At 34.2% G+C, this 25,215-nt stretch overlaps 1 protein-coding gene across 1 annotated transcript in view; it reads left to right on the top strand.

Moving 5' to 3' along the window:
- Positions 1 to 24,969, top strand: part of LOC129222074 (small conductance calcium-activated potassium channel protein-like) — a 142,310-nt gene extending 117,341 nt beyond the window's left edge. The window contains exons 4-8 of the mRNA XM_054856505.1: positions 7,062 to 7,197; positions 11,142 to 11,252; positions 18,068 to 18,195; positions 19,801 to 19,870; positions 24,372 to 24,969. Coding sequence (XP_054712480.1) covers positions 7,062 to 7,197; positions 11,142 to 11,252; positions 18,068 to 18,195; positions 19,801 to 19,870; positions 24,372 to 24,668 — 742 coding nt within the window. The 3' untranslated portion in view covers positions 24,669 to 24,969. The remainder of the gene's footprint in view (positions 1 to 7,061; positions 7,198 to 11,141; positions 11,253 to 18,067; positions 18,196 to 19,800; positions 19,871 to 24,371) is intronic.
- The last annotated feature ends 246 nt before the right edge of the window (positions 24,970 to 25,215 follow it).

The following is a 25,215-nucleotide window of genomic DNA, read 5'->3' as shown; positions in this document are numbered from 1 at the left end:
TTAAAGACCCAATAATAGTTATGTTCCGTCAAACTTTTTTGTTCTGTCAAAAAAATAATTCTGATTGAAATGTCTTAAATGATTACTGAAGATTGGAAATTACAAAATAAAAAGACATAAGTAATAACTCTTGCAGGCTAGATCTCAATGATTTAATAAAGCTTTAGGTAAAAATATAAAAAATAATAAATAAATATTAAATGCAACTTCTATTTCAAAAATATTTTTAACATTTCTGGTTAGCTACTGAAATAGCATTCTTCCTTTCATAAATTCATTCGGAAACCAAACAACTGGTATGCTGCTGTTATTGTCGATGATCTAGCGATACCTAGATTTAATCCACGAGTCTATGTTATCTTGCGAAATAAAGCACCGAAAGCAAGCTCTAACATAAGTTGACATAAGCAATAAATAAATACTTTTGTGCCGAGGAATAACAGGAAATATCCAACGTTGTTTAGCATAAATAAACAGATTACAGAATACACGTGTTTCGGGGTTTCAAGGAACCCCTTTTTTAATTTAAAGGTGTGAGCTTCTAGATGTAAAGACACCCAGTAAAAGCAATGAAAATGGACAGCAGATAGCTTAAATATCAAAATAAGCAATTAATAAAAGCAAAAGAAGACAAAATAGAACTCAAAGTTAAAATTTATTACATGATTCCTCCCACAGAAAACCGTTAAGCAATAAATTTCAGTGAAAAGACGTATAAATACATATTGCTGTCAGAATGAAACCGCTTATTAATAAATTCGAAATAAATTTATGTCCGAAAAAATTTTGCTACGAATCAACTGCCACATTTAGCGAAAAGAAGAATAAACATAATTCAGAAAAACAGAAAGAAGTTGGAAAACAACAAAAACTTAAGCAAGTACAAAATAAAACATGAAGTGGAAATGTAATGACAGAAATAAGTAACAAAGAAAGACATTACAATAACCACACCTACAACACAACGGAGAAAAAATATGAGATCAAGAAGAGGGTAAAAAAAGACTATCAATTAATAAATGGATGCCACACTGCAGAAAAATAAGGAACGGCTTTACGGTCGTTACCGAGATTAGAAATATTCTTCAGAATGTGGAAAGACTCCCAAAAATCAAGATCTGATGAATTTGGGCATTTCTGGATAAATTATAAAACTTTCAAATTTTTGTTTTCTCACAGAATTTTTATGCTCTTTTAAACGAAATTTCAAAGAACGGTGGGTCTGTCCAATATAGGCAAGACCGCAAGTGCAGTAAATTTTATAAATTCCACAATTATTAAGAGGATCAATAGAATCCTTAAGAGATGAGAACGAAAGTTAATTAATTGCTGAAAACATAACCTGGAATTGGAAACGTTTAAGTATCTTAGTGAGCTGAAAACTAACAGAAAGAAAGAATGGCAAAACGACCAAATGCTTAGTGATGAAAGTTCTTTTTCGAACATTACTTGGGGATATTTTAGAAAGCTTTTTTATAAATGGAATCAATCAAAATGGCGGATAGTCTCTATCTATTGCCACAGCTCTAAAATAGTTAAGTTCTGCATTAATAAATTCCTCTGAAGCACAAGTCTTTAAAGCACGATTAACAAGAGCATTAAAAGCAGAATATTTTTGATTAGGTGGATGAGACGATAGTCTGTGAGGAGGTAAAGAAACAGCAAAAGGTTTGCAGTAAACAGTAGTTTCAAAACCAGATTCAGTTCGAGAAACGAGAACATCGAGATGGGAAGGCAGTTATTTTGTTCTAGTTTATACAAGAATTGAATATGAAGATCTAGAGAGTTTAAAATAAGTAGAGTTTTATCTATTGATAGATCCTTTAAATTGTTTATCTAGTTTGGCGAGAAGCTTTTTGCTCACCAAGCAACCACCTCAATTAGAAAAGCTCCCCGCCAAACAAAATAAACAATTTGAAGGATCTATCTATATTTCTGAGGAGTTGGAGGTTTGAAGAGGTTCTAACGGAAGTAGGTGGGATGGTAGAGGAGAACAGGGAGGATGATAGTTTGGCAGATACTTGGCGGGCAAACTAGATATATCATGACTTTTTAAGGCTGAGAGTTTTTTGTTTTACGATGAAGGCTTTCTTTTTTGAGGGGAAGAGTTAAAGGTTTTCTTGGCTGGGAAATTTTTACAACAGTGATGTTTTTGCTGAGATATAATATATATATATATATATATATATATATATATATATATATATATATATATATATATATATATATATATATATATATATATATATATATATATATATATATATATATATGTAAGTAAGGGGAGGGGGTAACCGCTGTAATAGTTACAATCCCCCCCTTCTCCTCCTCTCTCCCCACCCTTTCTTTCCAATACAAAATAATTTAGATTTTATAAAATATGTTGCTATTTATGAAATACTAGCAAAAATACCCGGCGTTGCCTGGGTCAGTAATTAAATTGAGAAACAATCGCCACTTTCATTCGTTTTCTGTTTTAACTGAAAGAACTCAAAACACACCGCGTTGACGTGATTAAAAATCGATCTTCTTCCTTACCCATAAAAGTAAAATAGCAATAAGTATAAAGAACAAAATAGTATTCATTTAGAAAACGAAAGCACAACATTTAAACATATCAAAATTTGATAAATTTCCAAAATATGAAGTTTCACTTGTTTAAAAAGATTTATCAGTTAATATTTTTAACTTTCCCTTTTTTTTTTTTTTTTTTTTTTTTTTGAACATAGTATAAAACTTTTTCTATATGCTATTGAAATACAAACGGTTTTAAAAAATGAAGGCGCTCATAATCGCACTATGCTTGCTTTAGTTTTTTTTTTGGAAAAATTCAATTATTGTGGGTTCTTGGTGCGATTTAAAACGTTACCGAATTTGTGGTAATCGTTTTGGGATACCTTGGATAGTGCTTCCCCTCCCTACTTTGTAAAATTGTCTGTTACTAATTTTTGTCAAAGAGATACTGTCGCCAAATACTGAGATATTTTTGGTGACCACAAAATGATGCTAAATATTTTCTTCCGAAATAAGTAGTAAAACTTAGTCAGTGTTTGAAATTGCGCACAAAGACAAACTGATGGAAGTTTTTGTGATGTTTATAGATTTGCCTAATTTAGTTAGCGGATTATTTCACATTTTAACAAAAGTTTTAAAAATTCTTTTAATTGCGATATTTTGGTTATATGGTGAAATGAAAGCCGAGAAAAACATTATTACGTAGTCGTTGACTGCAAAAACAGATTGCCTTACGTTATAATTGAATCGTTATGATTAATTATTACTATGTTTTTATTTCTATGAAATTAATATATATATTAAGTAACTGATTTCCAATTCCGTTTGATACATAAACTTGTTTGTAAGTAATAAACATACACATATTTTAAAAAGACTCTTTCTCTCAGAATAGGGGGAAAAAAGGCTTTTCTACCTATATGTTAAAGCCCGATTGGTCAAAATCTCTTATGTCAATGAGGAAAATGAATGTCATGCTTGATATCGTCGCATCCAATAGAATAAAAGTCACTCATTACCGTACAATCACTTTTTAATAACCCGAATTTTGCAGGCTTGTGTTATTTTAGACAATAAACACTTTCTATTTTCAAACTGTTGGTAAAATCAATTGTCTCCTTAGTTAGCACCGTTACCGATTATTGGCATATAGATGAGGACAAAAACCCTAAGAAAGTAATAAATTTCATTCTTGCTCCAGAGAAGCCTTGATTTAAAATTTTCATTATGATTACTATTAATATTGCTGATGTAAGGCAACGAATTTTTGTAACAATGGGTTTTACATTTAATCATTTAATGGGGAAATTACATGAAATTTACTGTTTTTCATCATAACTTTATTAAACTAAATCTTTTTGAATAAATTATAGCCTAAGTTGTTTCCTGATAATGTTTCTATGTATGGTGAAAAAATGGTTCAAATCGATCCAGTAGTTTTGAATCTTACCCCGGACATACTTACACACATAAAGAAATATAGCCATTTCTGTATATAGCAGATGAGGATAAAAATCTTAAGAAAGCAATAAATTTCATGCTTGATCCTGAGATGTCTTGATTCAAAATTTTCATTATGATTACTTTTAATATTGCTGTTGTTAGGCAACGAATTTTTGTATCAATGGGTTTTATATTTAATCGTTTAATGTGGAAATTACATGAAATTTACTGTTTTCCATCATACCTTTTTTAAACTAAGTTTTTTTAGGAATAAATTATAGCCTAAGTTGCTTTCTGATAATGTAGCTATCTATGGTGAAAAAATGGTTAAAATCCGTCCAGTAGTCTTGAAGGTTACCCCGGACCCCGGACATACACACATACAGAAGTAGCCATTTATGTACATACATGAATTACTTAACATAAAGTTCTTTGTCTTTCATTCTTTTTTTTTTTTTTTTTTTTGTACGCTATTCGATTTTTTAGCAAGTAGAGTCGTTGAATCTTAAAAAAAAAATTAATCATTATCCTCCATAATATTTCTCATAGATAACTTTATGCAAACTTTTGAGAAAAGCCAGTCACAATGTCTTAAAGTCAAAGTTGTATCACATTTAATATTTTTTGTGCTTCAATGTTTCTTTTTTAAAGAGGAGAAATCTTCTTTAACTATTAAATTCTGAAGTAGATGTTTGTGTTCCTGATAACTATAATGTACCATAACTTGCAACAAAAATGGCAAAACTTGTCAGATTTACAACTTTTATGATAAATTCACTAGACATAAATATTTTTAAGGTAAGCAATGTCATATTTCAGAATGAGAAACATACAGAACTGAATAAGAAATGATCACTTTGCCCATTCGCTTTTTATTTTTTATAATTTTCCTTTACGAGAAAAGTTGTTTTAAAATATCTCGTCATATAAACAACTTTATTTGACTGTTTCAAAAAAAAAAACCATATATTCCTGTTTTGAAAAAACGAATTTCGTGAAAAGTGCTTCGTATTTTAAATTTCTTTGTTTGGATGACATTTCATAAAGAAAATTTTAACTCCTACCTAGAAAATAACATAGTAGCAAGGGGGAAATGTGATTGATGATGTTTACTATAAGTTACAAAAAGGTATTGGAAATATTTGTTATAAAAAAATGTAAAATATTTTCGTGCAAAAATGTGTTTAAAATTTCTCAAAGAAAAAAAATGCATTTTTGGTTTAAAAACATTTTATTGCGCTTCTCAAAATGCATCTCGTTTTTATTCCCAAAGGCATTTTTCTTTCAAACTGAAATTTTAAGAATCTGAAGCGAAAGTTATCTAATTTTAGGTGTATTTTTACCTAGCTAGAAGTATACAGATGAGTCTTTTAACTGGCAGTAATCTGTTTTTTTTTTCCTTTTTTTAATTGCTTGTCTAAAAAAAGTTAAGAACTTTATGATGAACATGATTTTTTAACCGACCGGTGAGCTATCGATCGCTCATCAAACACAACCAAAATGTTACTGCACAAAAAAAAGAGAGAAGAGCTTAATAACAGTTCAACTTCGCATTTGGTCCCACGGTGCTCGAAAAAATATTCGTAAAAATTTAACTGAATCAATACCTAATAAGTACAGGCGTGGTTGTAGAGGGGGAAGGGATCATAAGAGTCATGACTCTCCCTACCCGCCTTCTTTATATGACCGAACATAGCCGGAAATTGCGTCCTGATCAACCATATTTTGAGAAAATTTCCTAGTCTCTTTTTTTGAGCCAAAAAAAAAAAATACATTTTGCATCCCTTTTCTGATGTTGATCCCCAACAAAACCAAAAAAACTTTTTCCACCCAGAAATAGACCAGAGTTAATGATGAAACCAAAAGTCGCCGCACTATAAGCACTAAAAATAACTTCAAGATTAAGATTTTAAGTATTTGGTAAATAAATGAGTCCTCTATATATAACTTTTTCCTTTCACTCACAATTATTCCCATAAGGGTGTAATATGTTTTAAGTAATTGATGATTCATTTTAGAGCCTTATTAGTTGAAGTTGTATTTAAAGAGTGTTTTTTTAGAGGTATGGAACTTTAAACTGGCAACACTTTGATATACCGAAATACACCGCCAGCTCAGTCATTTCCAGCCGAGGACTGCAGTTTCGTGCTTATTAGCCCTCATCAGCCCGACATAGGAAAGTGACTGAGCTGGAGATGGAAAACCTCTTAAGGAAGCCAAGAGTGCGAAACAAACTGGTAGCTGATACAGAATTAGCAGACCAGACGAGTGACCGAAACAATGGTTCGGTTCAACTCGAAGATTGAACGCGAGGCACGGTATACATAGTAAATTAGCGCACAATTAGCCAGGGCTAAAGCAGAAATACGTAACATACACCGCCAGCTCAGTCATTTCCAGCCGAGGACTGCAGTTTCGTGCTTATTAGCACTGATTTTTTTAGCACTCATTAGCACGTATTTCTGCTTTAGCCCTATCTAATGGGCGGTAATTTACTGAGTAAACACTTTGATATGTGTGCCATTTTGATAGCTGTCACTTGTTTTGTGTTCAGTTCGGTTTGCCATTTCATCATGAATAGACAACAAGGCGGTGCAACGTGCCACACAGCGCATGTCACAATTGATTTATTGAAAGAGACGTTCATTGAACGACGAATTTTGCGTAATGGACCCGTGAATTGGCCTGCAAGATCATGCGATTTAACACAGCTGGACTATCTTTTGTGGGGCTATGTGGAGTCTCTGGTCTGCACCGATAAGCCACAGACGCCTTGGAAGAGAACATTGGCCACCTTATCACTGACATACGGTCTCCATTGCTGCAAAAAGTGAGAAAATTGGACTTCCCGATTGGACCTTCTCCGAGCCAGCCGAAGTGGCCATATGCCAGAAATAATATTGAAATAAAAATGGCAAAGAATCATCTTTCGAATAAAGCAACATTCATGGCAATTAACAACATTTAATTGTGTTTTATTTGAACCTAAAGTTCTCTACCTCTAAAAAAACACCCTTTACTTGAAAGAAGGCATTCACATTACATATGCATTTTCATGCAATTTTTCTGAGTCATAAAGCAATAATTTGTTTCTCCGTTTTCAGGTATCATGATCCGGAGCATGCAAATTTGCTCAATACAATGTGGCTTACGGCCATAACGTTTCTTTCCGTTGGTTATGGTGATATTGTACCAAATACCTACTGTGGCAGAGGCATTTCAGTCAGTACAGGCCTTATGGTAAGATTCTTAACAATCTTTTGTATTTTAACATAAAGTATAAAACATTTTTCAGCAGCAGATAAATATCAGCAAGAATACTGCTTGGTAAGTCTTATTGTCATTCTCAGAGAAATGTCTTGTATTCCTTCGATGATTTTTTTTTCAATCCCCCTAGCTGAACTGACCGGATGTTTCAAGTTTTAACCTTAGAGCAGGAATTATAAATGGAGGGAGCAAGTTCAACCATTGGCTAAGCAAAAGCTTGGGCAACGGTCTCAAGTCACGTGACTTAACACTGACGAATGGTTGGCACGTTTTGCGTGAAACTAGCGAAAGAAACTTCATTTATTTCGATGCTTCGCTTTTAAATCTATCACGTGACTTTGTGTCTTTTTCACAAATGAAAGTCTTCACTCCCTCCATTTTATCTCTACTTCTCGGTGGTTTTCACATGGATTTTTTCTCATACTAGTGAGGAAATAAATCTAGATCACGTCATCCCCACATATATAATAGCGAATTCACTGATCGAGTAACGCTGTGACGTCATCAACAATGAAACTCCCGCCATTGCATGACAATTTGAAAATATTTTTTGGCAATGTTGGACATGCAAGGAAATATTTTATTTTGACAAAGCTGAACTGAATCTGGTAACTTAACTGTTTTAGTGGTAATACTGTCATTTTAAGAGAATAAAGAAACGAAAAGATGTTCAACAATGAATGCTATCTACTGGAGTTTACGGTTAATCTACTGGATTTAGGGTTAAAATTTCAGCTATCAAAATATCACTAAAGAGGCAATTGCTTCATTCAAATGTAAACGCAATTTTCATCCGTCATAGCTTGACGGACGATTTTTTAGTTTAAGAAGAATATTAAAACTCTACCTTGTAACAACAACCAACCAATGTCAGGTTTTAAGTAAATTAATTTATGGTTTTAGTACGTAAACGAAATAGTTAACCTTTCGGTGTACCAGTAATAAATGCGCTGCATTGCCCTATTATTCAGTTATAATAATCACGGTTAGCACTGACCTAAGGAAGATCTTAAGTACTGTTTACTTTGGAGCGAAAATACCATGTCACTTGTAATTCAAGTATAAATAAACTATGAATGTTCCTAATGTAACATGATACCATAATAAGTGCGCAAAATTTCGCTAGGCTCCGGTGTGAAAGTTAAATACAGCCAGAAAATGATTAATAAACTGTACAACCACTTTTTGTAAAGCTGCTTTTTTGACATTGGGTGTTTTTGTGCTAAAGTAGAGAAATATGAGAGAAGTTAGTAACCTTACAAGGGTACTTTCCTTTTAATGCAGTTCTTGATGATGGTTTGTGTTGTAGTGAGAGTATTGGTCTGTTTTTTCTGCTTTACTTGTGACCCTGTAAAAAGTTTGAATACAATTTGTTGTTTATGCATCATTTATACTCCTTCAGCAAGTACTTTGTCAAAGTCATAATTCAGCAAATACTCCCTACTGCAAAACCGTATCATTGTATGTCTTGATACCGAATCTGCCATGCTAAGCATAAAGTCGTATCTGTATTTTTTTTTAATCAAAATTGAGTAACGGTCGCCGGGTGAATCATTGTCGCATATTTTACCTAAATCCAATGTTTTATGCTCATTTGTCAATGGATAATAAAAAAAAAAGTTTGCATCTGATTCAATTGTATGAAGGCGTAAACTTTAAGAAGCAATTTCTCATTTTCAAATCAATTGCAGGTACGACTTTTGCACTTAGCACGACAAAAATCTTATAATATAGCAAACATTCCAGTTCAACTAAACTAATTTGATTAAGGGTACCTCAAAAATGATGAAACGATCAAAAAAAAATTATTGCGTATTTCAAAACTAAAAACTATTCTGAACACTGGGGAAAAGTTTCATTGCTTTAGTTCAAATATTTAAAAAGTTATGAGTGGTTTTAGGCCATGCTCGCTATGTGTTCTTATGCAGAAGAAAAACTTTAAATTGCTTTTTCTCGATGATGTTTTTTTTTTTTTTTTTTTTGTGCTTTCATGTCATTAGAATTTCCTAAGGATTTTTTTTCTATTAAAGATACAGCTTTAAAGTAATACTTTTTGCAATTGGGATAACATATTTGACAAAACTATGCATTGCATACGCATTTTATAAATTACTCAAATGTTTAGAGCATGTTAAACCCTTTTAAAACAAAATTTAAAAAAAAACTTTGATTTTTTACATAATTAATCACAGAATTTTTTTTTAATAAACTCATAAGCAAATGAATGCACAGATTTTTAGAAATGATTGTAGTGACCGTTTAGCAAATTTTTTTTTAATTAGTGCAAAAATAAAAAAGCCTTAAGAATTTTAAAAAATTGAAATCATCTTTCTATATTTTTTGAATTAAAAAAAAATACGCAATATTTTTTAATTTGAAAATAAATTATTGATTAAGAAATAAGTACGCACGTTATGGTTTCAAAAAAATATAAAATTTACTTAAATTTAAAAAAATGCTTGAAAGGTACTGTGACCCCTTAAGTTGTCGTTAGCATTACTGAGTACATTTTTTTTTCTTGCTCATTTCTTTTATCCAAATTTAAAGGTATTTAAAAAATACTTGATTATTTTTTTATTTTAAAGATTAAATATAAAGATTATAATACTATATTTAAGTTCTACAAAATATGATACTACTTATCCAGCTGGAGAGAAAGGTCATATTCGTAGCTTGTCTTACGATTTCAGAGCATGTAATCTTTACTTTAACTTAAAATGACAGTGCAATGTAGCTGTCAATTCTAGTTAGAGCTTTTATGTCTCATTTGCATCATACAGTGAAGTTATTCATTAACATGCTAATATTATGAATATAAAATGTCTTGTAAGAAATATTTATGAATAGATATAGGTAGTTAGCAAAGTAGATGTCTTAGAAGGAAGAATAAAAATGCTAATGAATATATGTATGAAGGTTGATAAATAATTCGGTATACAGTTTGATGGAAAAACAATACATTAGATATATTGGACAATACAATTTGACAATGAAATGATTAATGCATTAATATATAGATAAACATAAATAGTTACGAGAGAGTGCATGACAGCGTTGATGATTAATGTTCAGCTCATTAAATAGAAAAATAAGAAAATAGTTCATGCTAGAAATGAGCATATAGCGTGCAGCATGAGTGATGAAGGCGATATTTAACCTTTTGTGGCTATGCATTTTAACATGGTATCTTAAGAAAAAACTTGTTGAATATTTTAAAAGATTGTTTGAAAAAAATAGTAAGAAAAAGAAAGTGAATGATTAGTTGTGTGTTGTTTTAGTGCTATCAAAGTTCTTTTGATGTAATTTTAGAAGAAAACCCAAATTGTTCCATGTGAAAGATTTTTTTACTCGAACGTGGGAAAATTTCATTTATCTCCCATTTCAATAAACTTTTACACTTACTCTTACTACTTTTTTGCTTATTTAGTGCTTACTTTCTTACTATTTACTTACTTACTCATTCTACTTACCTACTTACTTATGCTACTAACTTACTTACGTGTACTACTTGCTTTACATAATCACTTACTACTACTTACTACCTCAGTTACTTATACTAACTACTACTTACTTACTACCTTAGTTACCTATACTTCCTACTACTTACTTACTACCTTAGTTACCTATACTTACTACAACTTACTACCTTAGTTACCTATACTTACTACTACTTACTACCTTAGTTACTTATACTTACTAATACTTACTTATACTAACCACTACTTGCTTACTATTACTTACTTCATTTTGATTACTTACTTACTTATAGTTACTACTTAGGACTTGCACTTACTTACTACTTACTTACGAAATCCATGTTTATTTTTTATAAATAATTGTAACAGTATTTATAATATGACATAAATCCTTAAATCCATGAAATTATTAGTTTATTAACTTATTTTTTTCATTCGAAGGGAGCGGGTTGCACTGCCTTGGTGGTAGCTGTCATAGCGAGAAAACTGGAGCTCACGAGAGCTGAAAAACATGTTCACAACTTCATGATGGACACGCAGCTAACAAAAAGAGTGAGTTCATGCTTTTTCTTGCGAAGATACAAATTTTAAGTGTTTTTCGTAAACGAAAACCGTACCTGTCGCTAATGAGCCATTCTACTCAAAGGGGTGATACTGCTCAATGACGGACATTTTTCTGAAGTTATTTATAAGCATGAATTTGTCTTTCGTTATTTCCGATGCTTGTACACTCTATTTCTATATTGAATCTTCATGCAAAAAAACAACTTGAAGAACCTCACAGTACATCACTCATCGTAAAGAGCAAGAGTTCTCTCTTCTTTAACTATCACCCTCCCTCGCGTTTCTATAAAATTGAAGAAACACGTGCGCAACTTTTGGAATTCGTGAACGAAAACCCAAAAAGTAAGCAGTGGACACAAATGAGCAAATTGGAACGCATATAACTCCAGACTCTATAGTTTAAAAGCTTTTCCTTGCTTTAAAATTTCTCTAAAATCAGTAAAAAGATGCTCAAATCTGTTCTTGGAAAGTTACAAAAAATTGGTTAATTTCAGTGAAAATTTCAACAAATGAAGGGCTCGGGGCAAGAATGTGATATGCCACATGATGTGAATTTTTCAAGAGGAAAATTTCCAACTTATAAAGACATTTGTAGAATTTTTTAAAGGTACAGTGAAACCTGTGTATAACGGTACTGTCTATAACGATAACCTGTCTATAACAATATTTTTTTTTTGGCCCCAGCAAAATGTCTGGATGAATTATCAAACTGTCTATAACGATAACCTGTCTATTACGGTATTTTTTTAGGTCCCAACAGTGTCGTTGTAGACAGGTTTTACTGTATTATACATTCTATGTTCTGCAATACTAAAACCAGATATGTTTTTCCAAAAATGGCATGATCCATGTCATGTTTATTTTAGTTTTAGTAATGAGAAACGGAAATTTTGATCGGAAAGTCACTCCTTGTGGCTTATTACATTTCTGCCCCGAGCTCTTCAACTGCAACTTCACAATCATCCTATGCCACACGATATCCTTGCATATACAGTGCTGGCCAAATTATTAGACTAAAGAGTTTTTTTTTTTTTTTTTTTTTTTGTAAACTATTTTTACTAAAATACTATTTATTTTACTGTTAAAGTACAGTACATACTGTACACCTATTATTACGTTATTTTAGCATAATTTAATGTTTGCAGGTGGCAGCACTGTCTGCTTTGTTTATGTTCTTTGTTTATCTACCTACCAGGAACATAACCTCAGTCAGCTTAAACAGTTCACTAGTTCTTTTTATTAGTGTGTTCTGTTATATTTAAAGTTAGTTTCAGGTAATTAGTGAGTATGTGTATGTGAGTATATATAATAGTAAGGATAAACAATTTTTTACCTCCTTTTTTAAAAAGTTAAGAAATGGTGTAAACCTTGTGAAAAGCATGCCAAAAAGACTTAAAATGCTCATCAAGAACAAGGGAATGCATACTAAATATTAAATAATTATTTCACTGTTCGTTAATGTGTCTAAAGTTATGTAATCAATAAAGAATTTGCTTTTAAAACAACCTTAGTCTAATAATTTGGCCAGCACTGTACTCTTAAGGACTGTACTGCCGTGGACAAGTAACGGAGTATCGGCAGAAATGAGTTTTTGAGACATCGATACTAACAATAGCGAAATGTTAAGCATGTATGAATGTAAGACTTCTGTCTCTTCTCCGAACGAAAACGATTTTCGTAATTAAAATACTTCTTCTGACAGGTATTCTGTACGGGTTTCTGCGTATGAAGACTTTTAATCATAAACGTAAAACTAGGGTTTTGTTTCTCCCACTAGCTGACAAAATGCATGCTTCGAAATTAAAATAACTGAAACTTTTCTAGTTTGTCTTTGACATGACGACTGCTAAGGTTTCGCAACTAGTCTAAGTTATTTAACGACTCTATTTATAAATTGGTATTTAATGCTGAGAAACACAAAATCCGAAATAAAAACTTTACATATGACTAAATATTTTTTCCGTTCGATTAAGTTTTCCTTAAAATTAATGATCGTATTTGTCATAAGCAGGTCGCACTAGTGTTTAAAAATATGCTCGCAAAAAGAAAACAAAGTTGAAATATGTTGATTAGACGAAATAGAATTACTCATGCGTAATTTTAAAGTTATAATTTGGGTCATAACCACATAGTTTTCTCGCTTATTACGTTATAGATTCTTTTAAATTTTACGTTTGTTTTAACAGCTTATGTTTACTACCAAAAAAGGTAACTCAGTTAAAAAGTTTAGGATCATTCCGCGGAAATCGGTCATTTTGTCTCGCACGTGGCGCCTCATATATTTCTTTTAAAATAACGCTTTAAAATGGTATTGAACAAAATTTTGTTTATTAACAAATTACAAACGTATATGATTTCTTAAAGAAAAAGTTTCGTCATTACCTTTTAAAATTATTGCTATTAAATGAAATATATGAACCGTCACGTACGGTACAATATGGCTGCTTTTTTCGTGGAATAATGGCCTTTTTCGTGTGGCAGTTCTTGAAAAAAACGACTTTTAAAAGGTGGTAAAAGCACGAAATATGCATACGAAATTATGATTTTTTTTTCTGCTTCAAAATTCTTAGCAATTGTTGAATCAGAAAATAATTCTTTTGAATTTTCATTGCCGTTATGTAACGATTCTATTCCCATTCCAAGCCTTTCTATATACTACTACTTAAATACTCCCACGAATAAATTTTATGTGTGAGAGAAATTCTCCTAAAACTAAAGTATTTTCGGTAAACTGGTGCGTGAGTAAAATCGAAGGTCAAGGACACGGTGTTCCTCATGAATGGAGCTCGTAAAGCTCTTCATTTATCGACCGTCTTATCTACAATGAAATATCATTAAGCAGAAATAGGGAATGAGCATTTTAACTACTCATCTTCATCCTAAATTAAATATTTTATGGACTAAAACTAAGAGGAAAGGTAGTCACATGACGTTTATAAAGCTGATCTGCCGTGCTAAGCACAAAAGTCGTATCTGCACATTTAACGAAATTGAGTTGTTGTCACCATGTGGTTCTTTGTAACATATTTCACCTAAATGCAATGTTCCACGGTCATTTGAGAATGGGAAATTAATTTTTAAAAATTCTGAAAAAGTGGCTCCTGAATCAAAATATATGAAGTCGCAAAAGTTTAAAAGCTCTTTCTCAGTTAAAGCTGGACGGCAGATATCACCCTTGTGCTCAGCACATCAGTGATGCAAGTTTTTCCCCCTTGTTTGATCTCGGAATGAAATTTGAAAAATACTTGTTTGCATATTAATTCAAAATATTTTCATTTCAAGAGTTTTGTTTAATATAGACATGAAATATGGCCTTTTACTGCACGCCATTTTCTTCTGAAATAACAGTCTGAACTGTTTTCAGTAACAGTAGAAGGAGATAAAATAAACTTTGAAACAAATTTAAATTTAATCTCAAGTTCGATTGAACGGTTGATTAAGCCCAAACAACTTTTGCCTCAAAAAAGCATGTGGTACAAATTTAATTTCAGTTAATAAAAATAATGTCAAAGTGAAGCAATAAAAATAAATGACCGCCTTGCATGACTTTGGAACGTTCGGCGTCATTTTTTGTCTGGTGTCTTTTAATGATAATTTACCTTTCAGCACAATGCTTAACGGGGGAAAAATTGCTATTTGAGCTTAAAATAAAACACACCTGTTTATGCTTAAATCGTGCTTACACTTTTTAAGTCTGTTTATTAATAACACAGATTATTTAAGTAAGTTGTGTTTATTTAAATAATAAACTAAGAACTGAACAACAACAAATTTAGCTCGTACTCACAGTACCGCTGAGATCTTCCAAACACTATATATTTGACTGCTTTATTAAAGAAACAGATGAAAAAAATTACAGTACATGAAATAACAAACGTAAAACAAGGCTGAAATAAAGACAAGAAAGAATTGAACAATATTTAACATTCCCTCCAATTCTTACTTGATAAAATGAAAAAAAAAATAGCAATGAAAACTAATTTCAATGAACAAACAAAATTATAATACTTTTAAACTTAGCAATAAAGTTTATGAATGTTTTGAATTGTTCAAACTTGTCCCTTGGCCGTGATTTTATAAAAGTGTCCGACAATTGCTCATTACTATTGACATAGTCAATGTTCACGGTTTTACTCTCGTACTTCTCACGGATAAAGTGGTATCTCAAGTAGATACGTTTGATGCGTCGATGGTACACTAGATTTTTGATCAACTTGATCACTCTGGTTATCAACGTATAAGGTGACACTTTTTTCACAGAATTCCTGCTCGTCTATGTCACTTACAAGGAGATGGCATGACCGTGGGGTCGGAGATTTCCGTCAATTTTTTGTGTGGTGAAAGAGGACCCCTAGTACCTTACGTGGTTAAAGTAATACGACGCAATGCTCAGAAACTTGTATGAAAAATCGATTTACAAGCTGCCGCTAGCCTAGCTTATTAAGGTGAAAAAACAACGTATGTAAAGCACAAATATTGGAGAAAATACACAAATATTGGTTGTCTCTATCCCTGCTTTGAGCCCGGAGTGTACATGCTGTTCACTGATTGGTTGGTTGATGTCTTGTTCCTGTATTCTTATTGGTTGGCCCTCTTAGGTATAAATACCGGTGTCCACCTGGTTGTTGTCAGTTCTCTCACAACTTCTGGTTGTGTTGGTGATCTTTTTGCACTGATGAAGAGGCTCCATTATAGTCTTGAAATAGCTATATGCTGTATTTTCTCCAATATCTGTGCTTTATTTACGTTGTTTTTTCACCTTAATCATATTGTAGCACAAAGCTTATATGATAATTTTTCATTTAGCTAGTCTAGTTGGTTAAGGCGCGATCTTGAGCTTCAGATATAGCATGATCGAATCCCACTCAGGACCTTTTTTTTTTTTTGCTACCACAACAATTAGTGGTTAAGAAGTTGTGGTAGGAGGAAAAATATGAATTGTTTAAAATTGTTTTGCTGGAAGAAAAAAAAATTTAAAAAAATGATGTAAATGAAGTCTTGAAAATTATGTAGGGAAGATAAACTATTTTAATAATTGCTGTGTGATAACAAAAAGAAAAAAAAGATCCGAATGTCCTATGAGCAGATGTCCCTTATGACCGTAAGGGGAGCACATGTCAAAAACCTTTACTAGGCAAATCAAACCGTACAGAATAACGAGCAAGAATGTTTTTCAGTGAATTAAAAAGTTTGCGATCCTGGGCAAAAATAAATTTCAGAAAGTAATATAGGGGTGAAACGTGTTACCACTAATTGTTGTGATAGCAAAAAAAAGAGAAAAGAAATATCTCCAGAGTGGGATTCGATCGTGCTATCTCTGGAACACAAGATCGCTCCTTATCCGACTAGGGTAGCGACAGCTTATCAAGAGTCTGAGATTTTAAATTCATAATGCGCCTAGGAGACTCCATGGCGACTTCAGATCGATTTTTCTCATAATTTTCTGAGTATTGCGTCGTATTACTTTAACTACGTAAGGGACTAGCGATCTACTTTCACCACAAAAAAAAAAAAAAAATGACGCAAATCTCCGACCCCACGGTCGTGCCGTCTCCTTGTTAGTAGCTGGCGAAACCATATCACTTCTTTGACAGCTATAGATGCTGCAATGTGCTCTGGTTCCGTTGTTGATGTGGACACAGAAGATTGCCTACTAGTGAACCATGTAATTGCATCACTTGACAACATGAAAACATATCCTGTATTTGAATTTCTGCTATCTAAATCGGCAGCAACTAATATAAATATGGATCTTCTTATCTCCTGCCTTCTACACAATATTTTCTGGGTTTTACTCAGAATGCACTACATGAAATGAGTTTGTTAACTTGCTGAGTAAAGCAGCTAAGGATATTGGGTAAAACCGCTTTCTCGGTTACAAACTCTTTTTACATGTGAACGGAGAATTTTAATGCCAGTTTTTTACGGAGAAGGAACGGGAATATGCGCGCTATGAAAAACTTATGTTAACGTGACTATTGAAGGAGATTCTTTACAAATCGCTTGGTAGCGCAACACTGTAAAAACGATTCAGAAACGTTCCTGGAAAATAATAGGCAGTTGATGTGCCCAATTTCAACCAGTAACATATCTTACAAAAACCAGGAACGTTTTTTGATAAAAGTGAGTAACCTTCCTGAAATACTGCGAAATCTCCCCTGTTAAAGCCAGTCGTGAACCTTCTACAAAAATTTAATAGGTTTAATGTATTTGATTAGAACCTTCCTGGTTTACCAAGAAAGCTCCAGAAGCATTAGAGCAACCATGGCCAAAGATATGCGAATAATTGCAAGCAAGAAGCAAACATATTCCTTGCTTGCAATTCCTGCCTCGCAAAGCTGCAGCTATCCAGTGACTTATTTGCTCCTATTGGGAGCTTAGTCAATCCAGACGAGCCGTGATTAAACTAAAGCAGATACACTGAATAAACACGCCCAGTCAACCTTTAAACTGGTAGCAAAAAACATTTTTCACACCAGTGAAAAGTCTGAATTCGTGCACCCTTTGGCAATTCAGGAAACATTTTTGTTAAGATACTTGATTTTGCGGGGATTTAGGTGGAAACCTCTGAAATCCCAAAACGTTCCACGGAAATAACCAGAAACGTTTCGGAATTTTTTTACAGTGACTGGTATCGACAAAGAAGTACCAAATTATGAAGAAGAAAAATGAAAAAATAATTGTTTTGAAATAGTTTTGATACTAAACACCTTATTTATCAATGGTGTTCATGCTTGTTTAAAATCACCGTGACATTAGACGAGTATTAATCTCCATTTTAACCTTCCTCCTTATTTCCACAGCTAAAAAATGCAGCGGCAAGTGTTCTGAGAGAGACGTGGCTGATTTACAAGCACACGAAACTCGCTAAGCACGTCTGCCCTGGGAGAGTTCGTCTGCATCAGAGGAAATTCCTTATGGCCATATACACGTAAGATCACGTCTCTATCACTTTCGGTTGGTTAATTATCTCCTGAAATCATGTTTCTTTGAAAGAGAAAACAGTTTCTCTTATGTCGTTGCGACAGAAAGAAAAACTGTGACCAATTCCAACCCACCTAGGTAACTTTAACCCACAGTTTCACTATTTCAACTACGCCACTGAAATTCTGATTGTGCTTCTGGGCCTTGTGACATCGAATTCATGAAAAACCCCTGAAGTATTCAATAGCTGTTAACGTGAAAGATCGAAACGAAAGAGTATCAATGGTCACCGGTGATTCACCAGAAATATAAGTGTACTGGTGTTTCGCCAATTTTTTTAATATGTGCATATTCATATTTACCGGTTAGTGTCAACGTTTTCCAGATTAATGAATTTCACAATAATACAATACTTAAAAATAATAACTACGAAAATATGATAAGATAACAAAAAAAGACATAAACCCTCAAAGAAGGACATTTGATTAAACGATGCTGGTTAGTACTGTATATACTTATGAGAGGATAAGATGAATGACATGAGACAATTTTTTAAAATGCGGCAAGTGGTATCGTAAGGAATGAGTCGCTTTGACAGTCTATGACAAAGAGAATTTTGAGTGCCTTGACGGTTGTTAAACAAAGAACCTTTTTGTCATTTTGAAAACTTTCAGCATGATTAAAGCATATATATTATAATCCATCTCAATTATCAATGTAAGAAGCTTATTTTGGTTATGAGTGTTAAAATTATCCTACTGTAGTAAAATAAGGCCTAATGACAGGGGTTTTTTAAAAATGTTTTATATTATGCTTATTTTCAGTAAAAGTAGTCATTTTTTGTTAGTTTCCAATAGTAATTGATATGTATGTTTAATTAATATTGCATTTTTTTTGTTCGGATACATAGTTTTTACTTAATTTTAAATCTTTCTTAGGTAGGCCTTATTACCCGCACCTACTTTATTGACTTAGCAAACAAATGTTTTCGCAAATGCTCATTTCACTTTTTATTCGACTGAATCTTTAAATATCTTGATCCTTAGTCGTTGACTAACAAGCAAATGTTTGCGGTAACACTCGCTTCTCTTTCTTAGTCAGTTATTTCATTGAATGGATTTTTTTTTTTTTCTTGCTCTTGACGAATCAAGCAAATATTTACTCCTACACACACTTGCTATTATTCATATAAATGTAGAAGTAGGACATCCAAGCTCTACACCGAAGCCAACATTGTACGCATTATTAATTAGCTTACACGAACTAATATTATACTAAACATTAAAAAAAGTTAGTCAAATTGATCGTAACTAAGTACATTATCGATCAAATGACCTTTCAAAAAAAAAATCAGAATCGGTTCATTCTCTTAGGATGCTGCAGATAGACACACGAATACTCAAATTAAAATTAAAGTATTTTTAAGATAGTTTAAGAATATGCAGAAGTAACGCCGCTGTTGTTGGCATTGCCCAAATAAAACGAAGCATATTTCGTCCACGAACCTTTAATGGATGTGTAGTGTTTGAAAATAAAATTAAATAAAACATAAAAGTTTCTATGTAGTATTTCATCTGCTTTTAAACATTCATTGTGTAAATTAATTTTTCAGATTAAGAAAAGTAAAGCTTGAGCAAAGAAAGCTGATGGATAATGCGAATACCATATCAGACATGGCAAAGGTATGAAATTATGTTCTTTTTTTCTCAAATTATTGCATAAATATACACTCATGTTTGTAAAAATTGCTACACCAAGGAATTATGCAAATGCACCGAAATTCACAAGAAATGTATCGCAGGATAAGATGTTGAAATGATTAGAATTACAGAGACGTCGCGCATGCGTAGACCGAGAAACGCCCTCTAAACTGCGGCGTAGACTCTGTATATTAAGGGCTGTAAAGGTTTTTCGAAATCAGTGTATGTTCTTCTGCCGATTGTAGATGTTTCTCTAGTACTCAATATGCCTCGTCAAAAACGCATGGCGTCATACGAACGAGCAACGTAGTTCAAATGAGGCCGAATGATCGGCCTGAGTGAGGGTGATCTTACGTATAGAGAAATCAGAGCCCGCACGCAGCGTAATGCCTCAACTGTGATTCGTATTTGTAAAAAATGGTAGAGGACGATGAAATTTGCAGAAGAGCTCGCACCAGCCCACACAACTGCACGACGCCACGGGACTATCGAAACCTCACCCACTTAAGCTGTGATGGATCGTATAGCGTCCTCTAGTACGCTAGCACAACGTTGGAGTGCGACTACAGGTGTCACACTTGCTGCGTCCCGGTTCGTCGACGTCTGCTGCGCCAGGGCCTGCATGCGAGGATTCCCCTTTACAGGATTCCTTTTCCCTCAATCATCGTTGCTTCTGGCTTCAATAGACCCACAAACACGCACAATGGTGGGCGGACCAGCAACAGGCCGTCTTCTCGGATGAGTCCAGATTTAATCTGCACTCTAACGATGGATGTGTATGTGTCAGGCGTTACACATGGAGACGTCACCTCCCAGAGTGTGCAATCCGACGTTATACCGGTAGAATACCTGGCGTCATGGTCTGGAGCGCTATTGAGTATATAGGGCAGTCTCATCTACTCCGAATTACGGGTAACCTTAATAGCGAGCGCTTCTTCAGGGACGCCGGAGCTAATACGCCTTCTTCAGAGCGTTCCTGGTACAGTGCTTCAGCAAGACAATGCACGTCCACATGTCACACGTAACGTACAAGTGTGATACGGTACACGACAGGTTACGTTACTTCCTTGGCCAGCCCGTTCTCCGGATATGACGCCCATCGAGCATTTCTCAGATTGCGTTGATCAGAGTCTCGTCCGGCAGTGGGTACGGATGAACTTTGGCTTAAGATTGAAGCCATGTGGGATGCCATTCCCAATCGTGAAATTCAGCACCTCTGTGATTCGATGCCAAAATGTGTGCAGATTCTCACATCTGCGCGGGGTAGCTATATTGGATATTAAGTTACGCATGTTTGATCTGTAATTTTGATCGTTTATTCGAAGAACTATAAGTAATATGTGCAGTAAATTTTATTCCTTTTTAATAAGTCCTTCATGTTGTTGAAATTTTTACTAACATACACTGGTGTGCAAAAATTAAGGACGAGACGGTTTTTTCAATATAACTTTGTACAAAAGCTTTCCAAATCAACACATTTAATACCGTAAGATCCCCAATACGTAAGGACATGTGTAATGTAAGCAGCACTTTCTAAAAGAGAAATCAGAGGGATAAAAAGAAGCTTTATTGAAAAAGTAGCATGGAGCGCAATGCGACTGAAGGCCGAAACATCCCTGTGATGGGTGTCCAGCAAGAAACATCCGGTTTTTAGAAGGGGAAATGATCTCCCCCGACTGCTAGGCAGGTTTCACAGCGTCTGCCCATGCTGAGAATGAGGGTGTCAATGAGTTGTTGAGGCATTGCTGCCCATTCGTCTTGCAGCGCCAATCGAAGCTCCCGAATCGTTACTGGTGGTAAGGTACGAGCTGCCAAGCATCTGCCTAGAAAATCCCATACATGCTCGATGGGATTGAGATCCGGAAATCGTGCCGGCCAATCCATACGTTCAATATCCTCACTCTCTAAGAACTGTTCGGCAGCTACTGTGCGATGACAGGGTGCATTGTCGTCCATGAAAAGGAACTGCGGACCCATAGCGCCTCTAAAAAGACGCACATATGGAAGAAGAATCTCGTTGCAATAACGGGTCCCGTTGACTGAACCTGCGTCAAAGATGTGAAGGTCTGCACGACTACCAAGCAGGATGACTCCCCAAACGAGAACACCGCGACCTCCATACCTGTCCCTTTCAATGATGTTCGAGGGATGATTGCGGCTTCCCCTCTCTCTCCAGATGAGTATGCGATGAGAATCGCTACTCAGACTGAATCTGCTCTCATCTGTAAAGCGTACTCGTCCCCATTCATTGTCTCTCCAATTCCGGTGTTCCTGGCACCACAGAAAACGCCTTCTCCGATGGGCAGGCGTTAGAGGTACACACGGTATAAGGCGTCGTGCAAACAGACCACCACCGTGCAGTCTTCTGGCCACGGTAAAACGCGATGTCTGTCGTCCAGTCGCCTGTGTCGTGTGTCTAGCGATTTCTTCCGCTGTCTGCCGCCTGTTTCTTCTGACCTGTAAGACAATATACCGGTCATCTGCGGGTGTGTTTCCTCGTGGGCGACCACTACTGAACCCCCGGATAGCTGTTCCTGTAGTTTGAAATTGTCTCCAAAGTCGTGAAATGATGCTGTGAGCAATTCCGAACTCTGCAGCCACACTTGTCACACTGCGGCCTTCCTCCAACTTTCCAATGATTCGACCTCGGGTAAAAGCATCCAGATGTCGTCTAACTGATTGACTATTCGCCATTTCTCGCTGAGGCAGCAACTCGGTGTAATTATAACTGCTATACGGCGTGCAATCTCTTTGCCAGAAATACTGATCTTACACCGACAACATACTTTATACTACTCAGACACTCCCCCATTACGTCTGTATGCATATCTGCGCGTGTGCTACCGTACATCACCTTACTTAATCTCCTGATTGGTCTTTCTGTCCGCTCTGCCTCTTCGTTCAGTTGATAAGCTAATTTTTCGACTTCGTCCTTAATTTTTGAACACCAGTGTAGTGTAGTTATGTAAAATAGCTTCAGAAGAAATAAAACTTAGAAAGAAATGAAGGAAAACACACATTCGATTAATTAAAGAAAAATATGCACAATAAGGTGGTAAAATTTTTACAGCATTTTTTCTTCACATATTACTTACGCAAAATGTATTAAGTGTGAAATGGTGTTTTTAAGTACAGTCAGACCCCGATTTAACAAAACATCTATTTAATGACTTTCGCGATTTAGAGAATTTTTCTTTTTCCCCGAATAAATTGAAGGAAAAAATCCCTATTTACCGAACAATAAACCTCGAATCAACGAATTATTTCAACAACCGATTTTTTCCATATTATCCGAAGCAGAATAAGACTTTTCTTGGAGTTCGCAATTTTTGACGGCCGAGGGGGCAACCAATGAATAGCGATTCTGATGCAAAAAGCGATAATACTCCCATTAAAACTTACTTTTTCAAATGCTTAACATGGCCTGGAAACTAAAATCAGATCTCATGCAACAAGCTGTAAATGACACAGTATTTTCTTTTCTCCATAAAGTCAAAAAAGAATATTTCGAGTCAAGTATCAAGGAAATTGTCAAATATATATTACTTGGTACTTTAAAATTTCAAATTAACTAGTGTATAATTAGTATCGGAATGCTGAAAAAAAAAGTGTACACTTGCTAGTTATGCATATTTTTGCGCAGTGGCTTTTAAGGGTTTTTAGATAAGGTAAGTAGTTTTTTGTTAATTTTATTTCACACCCCGATATTACGAATAACCCCGATTTATCATATAAAAGTTTCGCTCCCAATGAATTTGTTCAATCGGGGTCCGACTGTATTTCTAAATTAGGTTATGACCATGGCTCAGTTTAGTTTCTTCTTCTAAGAAGACTTCCTCGCATATGTAAACAATATCTCAAATCCCACATGTTTCCTTCGTCTGTCTTGAAATATACAGTACTCTTGTTGCATTGGTTTACTTAAATGTAGAGCAAAATATCATGTATAGTAGTATTCATAGATATTATATTTATGTTTTTAGCAAAATATCATAGATAGTATTTATCATAAATTATTAAGAAAACATACAAGTTAACATTTGAATTTCATGATATCCTACAGACAAATTCTGTTTATAAAATAGTTGATTATTGCTTAGTTATCAGTTAATAAAAGCTTAAAATTTGAATTTCGTGATCTCCTGAAAACATTGAATTCCATTTTTAAAATTGGTTATCATTACTTAATTATTAGTAAAATTAATTTTCAGCAAACCTAATTGCCAGTGAGTTAATAAAAGCTTAATATTTGAATTTCATGATTTCCTGCAGACAAATTCCGTTTCTAAAATAATTAATGATTACTTAGTTATCAGTTAATAAAAGCTTTTAACATTTGAATTTCATGATCTTCTGAAGACATTAAGTTCTAGTTTTAAAATAGGTTATCATTACTTAATTGTTAGTAAAATTAATTATCAGCAAACTTAATTGCCAGTGAGTTAATAAAAGCTTAACATTTGAATTTCATGATTTCCCGCAGACATCCAACAGCATCTACGAAGTGGTGAACGAGCTCAGTCAACGCCAGTTATCGCTTGAAGATCGGTTAGCCACCGCAACAGAAAGGCTCATCGCTATCCAAGAGACTCTGGACGCGTTGCCTGACATCATCATGTGCAGGCTGCAAGCTTGCCGAAAGCCATCCTACCACCAACCTGGAACTGGTCCTTCTTGGACCAGCATATCATCCGTCAATCTGCCTGCCTCACAAAGACGAAGCTGTACACTAGGACTACCACCAACGATAGTCCCACGCTCCGGTTCGGCTAATAACTAACTTTTATCTGAACTCGAAAAAACTTTGGAGGAATGCAGATTTGCTTAGCTGTTTATTCTCTTGTGCCCTGATATGCAGAGTCGAAGAACGAGCTTCACGACTTACATTAATCTGACTTGCCTTTAATGATTAAGAAGTTATTAATTCGAGTGTTCATCAGGCTTCGTTGAAGCGTGTCAAGGAAGGCTGAGTATATAAGTCATGCAAATCTTTCGAAAAATCAAATGAGGCAATTTTTCTTCATTATGCTTTAAAAAAATCATCAACATCGTACGTGAAAACTTTATAATTTGTACTTTACAAATTCATATTTCAGCTTAATGGTTCCCTAAGGTAAAGCGTATCTCTTAAATTTATCTGAATTCTCATATTAAAGTACACCTTAGTTTTAAATTGATTTTAAGACACTATAAAGTCTACCGATGCAACAAAAAAAATTATTCTCACAAAAAAAAATATAAACAGATTTAACAATGCTGGAATGATTTTTTTCGGAACAAAATAAATGAAATGATGTAGCATAAAATGTTTGGAAAATCCACTTTAG

The sequence above is a fragment of the Uloborus diversus genome, chromosome 5 (genome assembly GCF_026930045.1).
Source record: "Uloborus diversus isolate 005 chromosome 5, Udiv.v.3.1, whole genome shotgun sequence".
In the NCBI taxonomy this organism is placed as follows: domain Eukaryota; kingdom Metazoa; phylum Arthropoda; class Arachnida; order Araneae; family Uloboridae; genus Uloborus; species Uloborus diversus.
Note: the sequence above shows the minus strand (reverse complement) of the source record. Positions and strands in the feature narration are given on the sequence as shown.